Source organism: Scyliorhinus torazame, chromosome 16, assembly GCF_047496885.1.
Source record: "Scyliorhinus torazame isolate Kashiwa2021f chromosome 16, sScyTor2.1, whole genome shotgun sequence".
In the NCBI taxonomy this organism is placed as follows: Eukaryota; Metazoa; Chordata; class Chondrichthyes; order Carcharhiniformes; family Scyliorhinidae; genus Scyliorhinus; species Scyliorhinus torazame.
In genome coordinates, this window is record NC_092722.1 from 109414947 (window position 1) to 109428052 (window position 13106).

Below are 13106 nucleotides of genomic sequence, written 5' to 3' on the forward strand. Positions count from 1 at the left end.
TCCTAATTGGCAGGCATGTTTCTACCTTTTCCAATAACTTATTGCCAGGAGAATCTCCTTTCCACAAACACTTCGCTGGCAGTAATTTATAGTCCATCGTCTCATCAGTAACAGAGACATCAGATTTTAGAACATTAACTGGCAGAAGAATAGAGAAACATTTGGATTGCCAGACTTCCCCCACAAGCTACCCCCAAGAGATGGAAATGCGACCATTTATGGTTGTACATCACGAGGGCCTGGGTTAGAATTCTAGGCTGAATCACACAACAGCTAAACCTAGAAACATGCATCACATGACAGTCACTGCTGTATCCTGCCTGACAATTGCCTGTTCCTGCCTCAAACCAACCTTTTTATTATATAACACAGAGCTGATCCACTTGTCACCTTGGGCTGGATTTCTACCAGCCCTTTGGGGGCAGACTGGGAGGCAAGATGGCAATGGACACCAGCGACTGAAATACCCACAATCCTCCCGCCACCATGTCATTTTGCCTGTGGTAGGAAAGATGGCAGGCGGCCCCTCCTGCTCAGACCCTCTCGAAGGTGCTCAATTAACGGTCTCATGCTGTCTCCCTGGCATTTTACCAGCCACTGGAGAGTCCTCCCCTTTGTGGTGTGGCCACCTCCCAGAGGGTTCAGTGGGATGGAGGGGGCTCCTTCATGGGTACGCCATGGCTCATGGAGGGAATTCCCGGCAACAACAGCACTGTCTGACCTCAACAACCCATTGGTTCATTCCTCAGGGCCACTGTCTGGCTGCCTGGTTTCAATTTCAAACAATGCTTGGCAGTTAACTGTCAGTTATCATCAACTGGTGTATTCGCCACAGCCACGCCTCTACCAGAGTCCACCTGCCAATCAATCAACATTCTCTTCTCAAACAGCATCAATTTGTTGATTTACCTTGCACTGCATTTTTGCAAATGGCCTGATGAGTGTGAGCAAAAAGCTTCAACAAAAGATGTCTCTTCTTTTCAGCAAAAGCGAAACTCGTAACTTTTAAAATGCCATAAAAGGAGAACGGTGGCACTTACTTTGTTTAAATCCGAGGTATGGTATCCTTTCTATTGGAGTATTTCTTTCTTTCATGTACTTGTAAAGAGTGACGAGGAACGCTTGCTCTTCAGCTCTGCATTCTTCACCAGTTTCAACCTTGGATTTTTCGTGAGCCTGGAGATTTTTGCAGTTGCTGTTGTTACTCTTGGGTTTTGCCATTGTAGTTTTGGGATCACATTTTGCCTGAGATGGAAAAACAAGCAGAGAGTTCACAACAGCGTTGTGACTGACACTTCACACAGCAACCTGAAGTTTGAGCGGTGCCCCGAATTAACAATCCCTGAAGTCTGATACAAACAGCTCTTGCGATAGGTCAGAAGGAAGCATCTACTTTGAGCCTTCCATCACTTCCGGGCTTTCCAAACCGCTATGCAGCCTGTGAAGTACTTTTGAAGTGTAGTCACTGCTGCAATGGAGGAAACGCAGCAGCGAATGTGTCCACAGCAAGATCCCACACATGACAATATAACGACCAGATAATCTGTTTGTTTTTTAAGTGATATCGATTGAGGGCTAACTATTGACCTGGTCACTGGGGAAAACTCCCCTGCTTTTCTTCAAAGTTGTGTCAGGGTATAATTTACTTCCATCGGAGATGGGAGAAGGGGCTTGCTTTAATGTGTCATCTAAAAGGCAGCATCTCTAACAAAGTCAGCCTGGTTAGTGTGTTCAAATTTCTGGAGTAGGTCTTTATCCCAGATGGCACCTCGGTTTAATGTCTCATTCAAAAGACAGCACTTGAGTGCAGCTCTGGTGCTGGAGGGTCAGCCTGGATGTTCTGTTCAAGTCCTTGGGAGGACCCATCTGGATTCAAAGGCAAAAGTGCTACCCACAGAATTACAGCTGACCTGCTTGCCCGCAAGACTTAACAACAACAAATAAAAAGGCAGCGCGCCAAAAAGATACAACGGGGGGTTAAATTGATGAACTGGAACATACTTTGGAATTGCCTTTCCCATCCGAATCCTCATTGGAGTCTCTCAGGCCATTCACAGCTTGTGTGTCCCGCCTCTGGGAGGAGGCCTTCTTCTTCCGTGGTCGCCCTTTGAGGTTTGGTGCTGAAATGGAAAGAACGGAAAATGATTTAAGATGACAAAATGCAACAATTACCAACAAAGTTCATTGCAAGTACAGTTGGGCGCTGGCATTACTTGGGAGCATTGGTCCAACCAGCCCCAATATCAAAGAGCTAATTTTTGAACAACCTTCCTCAGTTGAGCCAATTGGCACTCTGCATTGTTTAATGAACAGTCAGGTGCAGGAGCCCTTCCTTGATGCCCAAACCCAGTGTGATTCTGCCATCATTCCGACCTCAGAGATTGCAGAAAGAGCAGCTCAGCAAGTATTGAGCATGTACAAACTGTGCAGCTGCAACATTTCAGCGCTATAAATAACTTCACTGCAAAATATTTCACTAAGCACATTTTTCCCAGCTGCAATCGCAAAAGGGAGAGTTTTCACATCAACAACATTTTGTTTCCCTTCCAAAAGAGGATTCTTTCCTCTTGATTCGCAAAATTTACATGTATCAAAAATATATATGTGCTCGCAGTAACACACTTCCTTTCTACAGTGGCGGCTCTGCCACTGGGCTGCAAATTAAACTCCCTGGATGAAGCAACTCAATCTCAGAAACAGCAGATTTAGATTGCCACTCGCGGCAGAAAATTCTCATTTTGCGTTCTTTGGTCATTTTTGCCCCACTGCCATCCGGAACCATTGCTCACGCACAGCTGTCCCTTAACACAAAGGGTCAGGGGTCACGGGATCCTGAACTAGCGGACCCCTTGGAAGACCAGCTCCGCAACGGTAAAAGCTGAGCCCTCATCACTGTATTAACTATATGTACATGGCTTATTGAAAAGCTGTCGGATTATGGGTGCAGTTTTTCTTTATAAATTTAGAGTACCCAATTTATTTTTTCCAATCAAGTGGCAATTTAGCGTGGCCAATCCACCTACCCTGCACATCTTTGGGTTGTGGGGGCGAAACCCCTGTAAACATGGGGAGAATGTGCAAACTCCACACGGACAGTGACCCAGAGCCAGAATCGAACCTGGAACCTCGGCGCCGTGAGGCAGCAATGTTAACCACTGTACCACCGTGCTGCCCTCTATGGGTGCAGAGTTGATGCCACGTTAAGGAAGCCGCAGTTAGGAACAGTGGCAGTAAAAGCTAGTGGACTGCAAACTGAAGCTTTGCACCGTACCCACCGACCCGCCTGCAAATAAAATCACTGCTCTTGCCTTGACTGGGCACAGCTAATATACACTGAACAACAGCAACCCAACCTCAATAGTAAAGCTCTTGGGGGCTAATTTTGACTGACTCGAGCATGAAACAAGCGATATCAATCCAGCCACCTGCTTATTTCAATAGGGGGGGTATGTGTGTAACAGGCAACGAAAGAGAACATCCAGACAGGTAGTAGAGTTACTGTTTTCCAGGTGTCTGCAGTGCCTGGATTTCATCATTGTGGAACAAAGTGAACCTTGCTAAATTCTAGTCACTTTAGACAGGTGACCTTTAGCTGTATCTAACATCTTACAATTACCTCTCCTGTCATTGTTACGCTTCTGCAATTGCACCAACAGAAGAGTCTATAAATACGGCAAAGGTTACTGATTGCAAAATGCTCAGAGCAGCACTGATCAGATTCCTGTTTGGAGAGGTTTCTGAGCTCCCAGGCGCACACATCCACACACATATCAGAGGCAGTAAAAGCTGAAACACTGTTTGTAAATCAGGCCAAAAGCAGAGCAGGCCTGGAAAGGAGTCCCATTGTGTGATGTCAGCAAACACACCCCAGCCCCGCCAGCCCTTGCTACTTAGCGCATAAAATCCTCGAAGAGCCCAGAACACGATGAGTTTCATTCTGTTACATGCCTATTGAATGCAATGAGAATGACATTATCATACCAAGCGAGCAATGCCTCAGGGAATTCACATCACTCGCACACCAATTCTATATTCAAAGGAATTCAAACACTTTTCACAATGCTGTGGAATATTCCAAGACTATGAACTGCTTGGAACTTGACTATTTGAGGTTTCACTTTGGTGAAGCACTTGGAACCAGTTACAAAAGATCAGAGAGATTAGTAATCATTAAGCACAGTGTTTGACAACTCAGAAGCTAAGTTCATACTTTCTTTCATATTGTACTATAAAGAGCAGCCAGGACATCAAAAGCAACATGAAATAAGCAACAATTCCCATTTAATTACTGTACATTTGTTCAGTAGCTGATGACTGATATAATGACAGGGTTCAGACATAAACTGCAATGAGCAATGGGACTCCATAAACTATCTCCAAATCAAAGGAGTCACTGAAGGTATAGCAAAATAACACAAACCAACCTGAAAGCTGAGTTTTGGAATGTAAAAAAAAGTTAATTTAGCTTGTATTTCTACTTCCATTGAAAATAAAACATATTTGTGTAACACAGTAAAGCTAGCTTTATTCTGCACTTTGGAGTGTTTCCCATCTGTAAGAATGCCTTGGGATAGCCTACACTGTGTTTATTAACTGTATTTGAGTTTGTAGCCAAAACATACAAGTCAGTCACATATTAGTCTTTAGTCAATTAGGCTTTGTTGTGCAGAGTGCCTTAGAAACATTACCCTGTTAATTAAGCTAAGGCTCCTCATTGCATGTTGCTAATTATTCAAAACATGCATAACAAATGTGAGAGTAACCTTTAAATAGCACTTGACAGAGGAAATGATTCAACTTGAGCTCATTCAGGAATATTAGACAAACTGCAGCTCAGTTAAGAATGTCCAAAAATGGTTTGGATTTTGAATACTTTTGTAGCATTGCTGAGGTGTTATGACATCCTGTACAGATTACAGCAAATATGAAGTCACTACCATCGCCCCACTCCCCACATATACAGACAGAGATTCACACACACAGAAACATACATACACCTGATACGGACGCACACACACACCTGGAGTATACACACGATTGACAGTCACACACAAAACTGAGACGTACACATGACACACACACACGACTGAGACATACGCATGACACACACACGACTGACAGAGACCCACCCACCTGAGACATACACACGCCTCAGACATACCCAGGACTGAGACACACATACGATTGACACACCTGACAAGAGACACACACGCCTGAGACATACACAAGACTGAGACACACACACGACCGACACACACAAAGACTGACACACACACACACACACACACACACGCACTACCCGTTCAATGTGACGTGCCTATCAAATGCCGACCATTTCATTACACCATAAACTGTGCAGTGGCTACTTCTTCATTTAGTTCCTTTAGAGTTGGTGTGGAAAATATCTGAGCCACCTAACAGCCTGAGTATAAAGACTATGTGAGTCACGTAATACACTCACCACACAAAGAATTTAACGTCGTTTTGTTAGGATGACTAATACAACCAAAGAAATACAAAAAAATAGGCACAGAATAAACATAGAGAGAAAAAAAAACCATTATTACCCATTCTGGTTGGATCAGCCTGGTTCTAACAGCCTGAGACATTAGCAAGCAGCATGTGGCAGGCACTTTGCACCCTCTCTGCCAGGCTCATGCCCAGCAAACTGAACCCAGGCTTGGCACACATAAACCTCTCCCTCTCCTGGGCTCCTTCATCAGCTTCTCTCTCTGGCTCTGCTGAAAAGGGGATGATTACAGCACACCAAACACTAACTCCCCAGTGGGACGGGACTGCCTAATAGTGGGGAGAGAGAGAGAGAGAGAAAACCCTTGTGCGAGCTGGAAGTGCTCTCGGTCTATTTGCTGTCAGCTCGTCCCACCTCTTCCAGAGGAACAATGATTTGAGTTACTGCAGTCACTTCGCTGGGTGTCTGAATTAAAAGCACTTTGTGCTGCTGCTACTGCCGGAACTCCCCCCTCCCCCCCATACACACACAAAACACCCCCTCACATAAACACACAACCCCCCCCCTGACATACATACCCCTCACACACAAAACACCCCCCTCACAGAAACACAAACACCCCCTCACAAAAAACACCCTGCTCACACAAAACACTCCCCTCACATAAACACCCCCTCACATAAACACACAAAACACCCCCTCACATAAACACACAAACACCCCCCTCACATACATACCCCACACACAAAACACCCCCACACACAAAACACCCCCTCACATAAACGCACAAAACATCCCTCACATACATACCCCCCACACAAACTCCCCCTCACATACATAACCCTCCCACACACAAACACCCCCTCACATACACATTAAAAAACCCTCACACAAACCCCCCTACACAAACATCCCCCTCACATACATACCCCCACACAAAACACCCCCTCACATACATACCCCCCACAAAACACCCCCTCATACATACCCCCCACAAAACACCCCCTCACATACATACCCCCCACAAAACACCCCCTCACATACATACCCCCCACAAAACACCCCCTCACATACATACCCCCCACACAAAACACCCCCTCACATACATACCCCTCACATACATACCCCCTCATATAAAACACCCCCCACCTCCCCACCAACACACACCACAATGTGGAAGAATGTAGCACTGCAAACATCTGCTGCGTCGCATTTTATGCTGTGCTGTAATTCGATATCAATGTGACTCTCGCCCTTGTCGGCGGCTCCTGGGTGATTATTATATCATATATGTTTAGATGTATTTTGGCGCTTGGAAAAAAAAAACTAAAACAGGGGCTCGTCAAACTGCCCCTGTCCAGGAGAGACAAACACACTTTTGCAAAGTGCACGGGACAAGAGCAAAACAAAAACCAGCCAAGCAGGAGAAAGGTATCCCCCTGCCTAATTAAGTGTTCAGGTAGTAACTTCACCAAAAAGGCCACTCTGTTCCCCTCTCCATATCCACTCTGCGTTTATTTGCAACTTTGCTGCAAAGCGTTTTCTTCATTAATTATCACTGCTTTTGCAGTCAAGCCTTCCGAACTGCCTACGTGCTAGCGGCTGGGGAGAACTTTGCTCCCAAAAGCACCAACAAACTTCCTTTGTTCCTATAAAAACAAACATTTGCAGCCTCCAAATGGAAACAAAAAAAGAGCTCGGGACAATTTCTACAGTCCCCAAACCAAAGTAAAAACCAGGCTGAGGGGGTTTGTGAATGGGCAAAGGTGCTCTCTCTTGAAACTGCTCTCACTCACTGGCTGCTGTGCAGGGACAGCGCTTACTGGAAGAATGTGGAAAACTCTTGGCGAATTATTCTCCCCCTTTTGGAGGTCAGGCGAGATAGTGCAAAGATGTACAGTCGCCCTTTCAATTGCTTTTTAAAAAATTTAGAGTACCCAATTATTTTTTTCCAATTAAGGGGCAATTTAGGGTGGCCAATTCACCCAACCTGCTCATCTTTGGGTTGTGGGGGTGAGACTCACGCAGACACGGGGAGAATGTGCAAACTCCACACAGACAGTGGCCCAGGACCGGGATTGAACCCGGGTCCTCAGCGCCGGGAGGCAGCAGCCCTTTCAAATGCTGCTGTAAAAAGCAGGATTCATCCTCCAAAATTAAATCACATGAAATTTATTGGGCTAATGTGCAGTCCCCCCCCCCCCCCCCCCCATGATACTGATGTGCATAAACCCCTGCTTAAATAACAGAGCATGTAAATCAAGTACTGCAGGAAACTTAACAAAGGACCATCTTGGAGCCTGACAGAAATATACTCTTTAACTATTAGGTTTCATAGTGCTGGTGCCAGAATGCGAACAAAACAACCTCTTAATTACTGCAAAAGAAAATCCAATTTAGCATCTCTGGAACATGATCCCATTACTTCAGTTATATTCCTTCCATATTCTTTTCACAGACCAAAACACACAAAGTATAAACAGTTCAGTCAGTTTGCAACCATCTCCCTTCTGGGATCGGACATCCTGTCTCATTATGTCAACGACTGAAGTAATAATGCAAGATAATTCTGGGACACACAGAAGTCCTGAAATAGCACCACCACCATCTACCATTTCTCACAGTCATCATTTTATTATTAGCACTGTCTGTGAATAACCGCTTTTAATTTGAAGCTATTTAGCTTTGACCTACGTTAAGGAGACGGCTGATTGCGCTCCATTCTGTGTCACGTTTCGAAGTTCTTAATTATAGAATCATACGGCACAGAAAGAGGCCATTCAGCCCATCATACCAGTGTCAGCCCCTTCCAAGAGTTATTCAATGAAGTCCTAGTTCTCCCTCTCCCAGTTGTACTCTTTCGACCAACAGGTCTGTCTTGTGGGTCCGCACGTGTTTGCGGAGGAAGATGGGTCCAGGAGCTGTCAGCCATGTTGGGAGCGAAACCCCGGAGGTGGACTTCCTCGGGAAGGCAAGGAGACGTTCATGGGGGGTTTCATTAGCTGCAGTGCAGAGTAGTGATCAGAATGTTTATTCTTTTGAATATTATTGCATCTGCTTTTACTGTCCACTCAGACAATGCACTTTTGATCACAACAACTTGCTGTGTAAAAATATTTCTCGTCTCTCCTCTAGTACTTCAGCCAATTCTCTTAAAACTTGCTTCTGGTGACTGACTCCCTCCCCTGCCAATTTCACATCATTTAATTTACTGCACGATTTTGAACCTCCATTAAATTTCCACTTAACCTTCGCTGCCTCAAGAATAACCGCAGCTTCCCCAGTCTCTCCAAGTGACTGGAATCCCTCAACCCCAGCACTGTTTTAGTAAATGACCAAAACTTGTGTGAACACTCCAGTTCCGTCCTGGACCTGATTTAATTCCTCATCCAGCAGCTTCAAACAAGCTGCCTCATTATCATCACACTTCTGTCTGTTCGTGGGAGCTTGCTGTGCATAAATTGGCTGTTAGGTTTCCCCACATTACAACAGCGATCACGTGTCCAAAGTTCTTCATTGGCTGTCCTGCGGCGCTATACAAACGGCAACGTTTTCTTTCTGCAGTCCTACCTATTGATGTGGCGACAGATGATAAGTGACTGCAATGCTCAGATCATCCAACCGAGAACATGTTTACAGAGTTTCCACAACAGCTGGCTTTTAATGGAAGTACAGTTGGTGTTTTTCTTTGCAGATTTGGTCTCATCTGAAATAACTTATTGATGACTGGATACCGGACGGGATTGGGCTGGACAGTCAGAACGCAAGGGAAGTGCTTGCTCTTTTAATTTACATTTTCCAAATGCTATTTTTACAAATATTATATGCTTAGAGTGCCGCATCTTTTGAACTATGCTGAAGAAGTCTCTGCTTATAAAACGTGGACCTGCCACTATTGAGTGCTGAAGGCTCCCCTGAACCAAATTCCTGCTGGTGCCCTTTTTTTAAGAGGAAATTCAGTGGTTTAAACAGTATCTTTTCCAAAATGCAGTCCAACAGAATATTTACTCGCAGACACGTGGCATTGCTGTGTACAATAGATATGACATTTCTAACTTAGGCTCAAATTGGGTGTCTTATTCATCTGAACGAATAAAACATCTCAGTAAACACAGCGTACACAATTTAAACCTCACATTTTGTGCTGCCTGCACTGGTGTGAGACTGCTTTTGTGTCGTGTAAGTGGGTCAAGTGCTCATTGAATGCATTGGACCAAAATAATTAATTATGTGTTATCAACTTTAAAGACAGTGGTATTTAAGTAATTGGAGGTGGGGGGAGAAGCGGAAGAGGGTCTGAAATGTTGAGACTCAACATCCCCAGGAACACCTCAGAATCATAAGGTGTCTTTTTGGGATTTTCAATTTTTGTTTTTCATTCCCCCGGTGTTTTGTTGCATTCGCCCAGTGCCACAGAACATAAACTAACTCCAATTACAACAAACCTACAAGGAGGGACCATGCCTTCCGGTGTGAACCCTGCACCTGGGTCAAAATGATCCTGCAGGTCGAAAGTAACACAAAAAACACAACTGAAATATCTAGTAATGGGGCAAACAAAGCGGATCATATTCACACCAGTCCCAGGAGGTATTAACAAGGGCTCTGCATTCCAGAGTGAACAGGCCGTATGATGCACTATCAATTACTACGAGACGAGACGAGAGAATAATCGAGGCTTTATTAAGCAGAGATGTGTGGCCTCCTGCAGCTGCTACCAGAATGGGAGCAGCTCGGTGTGCACACACATTTATACTCCGCCTACTGGGCGGAGCCAGCAGGCAGGGATTTACCCCCGTACCTATAGTACAGGAGCCTTACCGTATTACCTCCAATAATCATCATTACAACTACTATACAATCAGTGGTGACTACCACATTCACCCCCTGTTAAAAAGGAATCCAGCGGGGGTGGTGGTAAAATTTACAGTTTGGTTGAAAAATTTACAGTTCAGGCGACATTTACAAGTTCAGCCGGTCGGGTGCCTTGATCCTCTAATGTGATCGCCTCAGTCCCGGTGGTGATGCGAGCGCTGACTTGGTCGCCTGTGAGTCCGGGAGCGTGTTGGCCTCGTCTTCATCCCCGGGTGGAACCAGTGGGAGGACGGATCGTCCTGGGGCGGGGGCTGTGGTGAGGTGCGCTGGGGGGAGGGGGAGTGATGCCAGGGCAATCGGAGGGGGGGGGGGGGTGTGTCGGGTGGTGGGCCGTGGGTGGGGACCCAGCTGGTGCCAGGTCCCGGAAGGAGACTGTGTCCTGCGCCCGTCGGGGTATGCCGCGTAGGTGTACTGCGTTTGCGTGCAGCAGTTGTACTTTTTCGACCAACAGGTCTGTCTTGTGGGTCCGCACGTGTTTGCGGAGGAAGATGGGTCCAGGAGCTGTCAGCCATGTTGGGAGCGAAACCCCGGAGGTGGACTTCCTCGGGAAGGCAAGGAGACGTTCATGGGGGGTTTCATTAGCTGCAGTGCAGAGTAGTGATCAGATGGAGTGGAGGGTGTTGGGGAGGACCTCTGCCAGCGGGAGACCGAGAGATTTTTAGACCGTAGGGCCAGCAGAACGGCCTTCCAGACCGCCCCATCCTCCCTCTCCACCTGCCCGTTTCCCCGGAGGTTGTAGCTGGTCGTCCTGCTCGAGGCAATGCCCTTGCTGAGCAGGAACTGACGCAGCTCATCACTCATAAAGGAGGATCCCCGGTCGCTGTGGACGTAAGCGGGGAAACCGAACAGGGCGAAGATGCTGTTGAGTGCTTTAATGACCGTGGCAGACGTCATATCGGGGCATGGGATGACGAAGGGGAAGCGGGAGTACTCATCGACCACGTTCAGGAAGTACCTGTTTCGGTCAGTAGAGGGGAGGGGCCATTTTAAGTCCATGCTGAAGCGTTCAAAGGGGCAGGAGGCCTTCACCAGGTGCGCTCGATCTGGCCGGTAGAAGTGCGGCTTGCACTCCGCGCAGACCTGGCAGTCTCTGGTGACAGACCTGACCTCCGCAATGGAGTAGGGCAGGTTGTGGGCCTTTATGAAGTGAAAGAACCGGGTGACTCCCGGGTGACAGAGACCATCGTGTTGGGCCCGGAGTCGGTCCACTTGTGCGCTGGCACATGTACCTCGGGATAGGGCATCGGGGGCTCGTTGAGTTTCCCGGGTCGATACAGAATCTCGTAATTGTAGGTGGAGAGCTCGATCCTCCTCCACCTTAAGATTTTATCATTTTTGGTCTTGCCCCGCTGTGTATTATTGAACATGAAGGCAACCGACCGTTGGTCAGTGAGGAGACTGAATCTCCTGCCGGCCAGGTAATGTCTCCAATGCCGCACAACTTTCACGATGGTTTGGGCCTCCTTTTTGACAGAGGAGTGCTGAATTTCGGAGGCATGGAGGGTGCGGGAAAAGAATGCCACGGGTCTGCCTGCCTGGTTGAGGGTGGTGGCCAGAGCGACGTCCGAGGCATCGCTCTCGACTTGAAAGGTGAGGGACTCATCGACCGCGTGCATCGTAGCCGTGGCGATGTCTGCCTTGATGCGGTTGAAGGCCTGGTGGGCTTCAGCCGTCAGAGGGAAAGCTGTGGAGTGGATGAGTGGGTGGGTCTTGTCCACATAGTTAGGGACCCACTGGGCATAATAGGAGAAAAACCCCAGGCAGCGTTACAGGGCCTTGGGGCAGTGGGGGAGTTCCATGAGGGGGCGCATGCGGTCGGGTCGGGCCCTAGAACTCCGCTTTCCACGACATAGCCAAGGATGGCTAAGCGGTTGGTGCGGAACACGCACTTCTCCTTATTGTACGTGAGGTTAAGGAGTTTGGCGGTGTGGAGAAATTTGAGAAGGTTAGCGTTGTGGTCCTGCTGGTTGTGGCCGCAGATGGTGACGTTATCTAGGTACATGAAGATGGCCCACAGTCCGTACCGGTCAACCATTCGGTCCATCTCACGTTGGAAGACCGAGACCCCATTAGTGACGCTGAAATAAACCCTAAGGAAATGGTAAAGGCGGCCATCTGCTTCGAACGCAGTGTATTGGCGGTCCGCCTTGCGGATGGGGAGCTGGTGGTAGGCAGCTTTCAGGTCCACTGTAGAAAATACCCGGTACTGTGCGATCTGATTGACCATCAGATATGCGTGGGAGATCTGCGTACAAATCGTTCCATTGGATTTGATTTGTTTCAATTTTTGGACTGGGAGTCGGTTGGGGCAAAAAAAAAGAAAAAAAAAAAGATATGCGTGGGAGGGGGTACGCGTCAAGCTGCGTGTACCGATTGATGGTCTGACTGTAGTCAATGACCATCCTGTGTTTCTCCCCAGTCTTAACTACTACCACTTGGGCTCTCCTGGGGCTGTTGCTGGCCTCAATGATGCCTTCCCCCAGTAGCCGCTGGACCTCCGACCTGATGAAGGTCCTGTCCTGGGCGCTGTACCGTCTGCTCCTGGTGGCGACGGGTTTGCAATCCGGGGTGAGGTTTGCAAACAGGGAAGGTGGGTCGACCTTAAGGGTCGTGAGGCCGCATACGGTGAGGGGTGGTAGGGGTCCGCCGAATTTTAGAGTTAGGCTTTGGAGGTTGCACTGGAAGTCCAGGCCGCGTAACAGGGCAGCGCAGAGGTTGGGGAGGACGTAGAGTCGGGAGTTGCTGAACTCTACACCCTGGG

The 13106-nt window shown here is 47.5% G+C and overlaps 1 protein-coding gene across 2 annotated transcripts in view; it reads right to left on the minus strand.

The window, feature by feature from the left end:
• Window positions 1-13106, minus strand: part of arid5b (AT-rich interaction domain 5B) — a 180449-nt gene that overhangs the window by 56861 nt on the left and 110482 nt on the right. For both annotated transcript variants that reach the window (XM_072478825.1, XM_072478826.1), the window contains 2 exons: window positions 2002-2120; window positions 1041-1245 (listed from right to left, as the gene is read on the minus strand). In XM_072478825.1, coding sequence (XP_072334926.1) covers window positions 1041-1245; window positions 2002-2120 — 324 coding nt within the window. The remainder of the gene's footprint in view (window positions 1-1040; window positions 1246-2001; window positions 2121-13106) is intronic.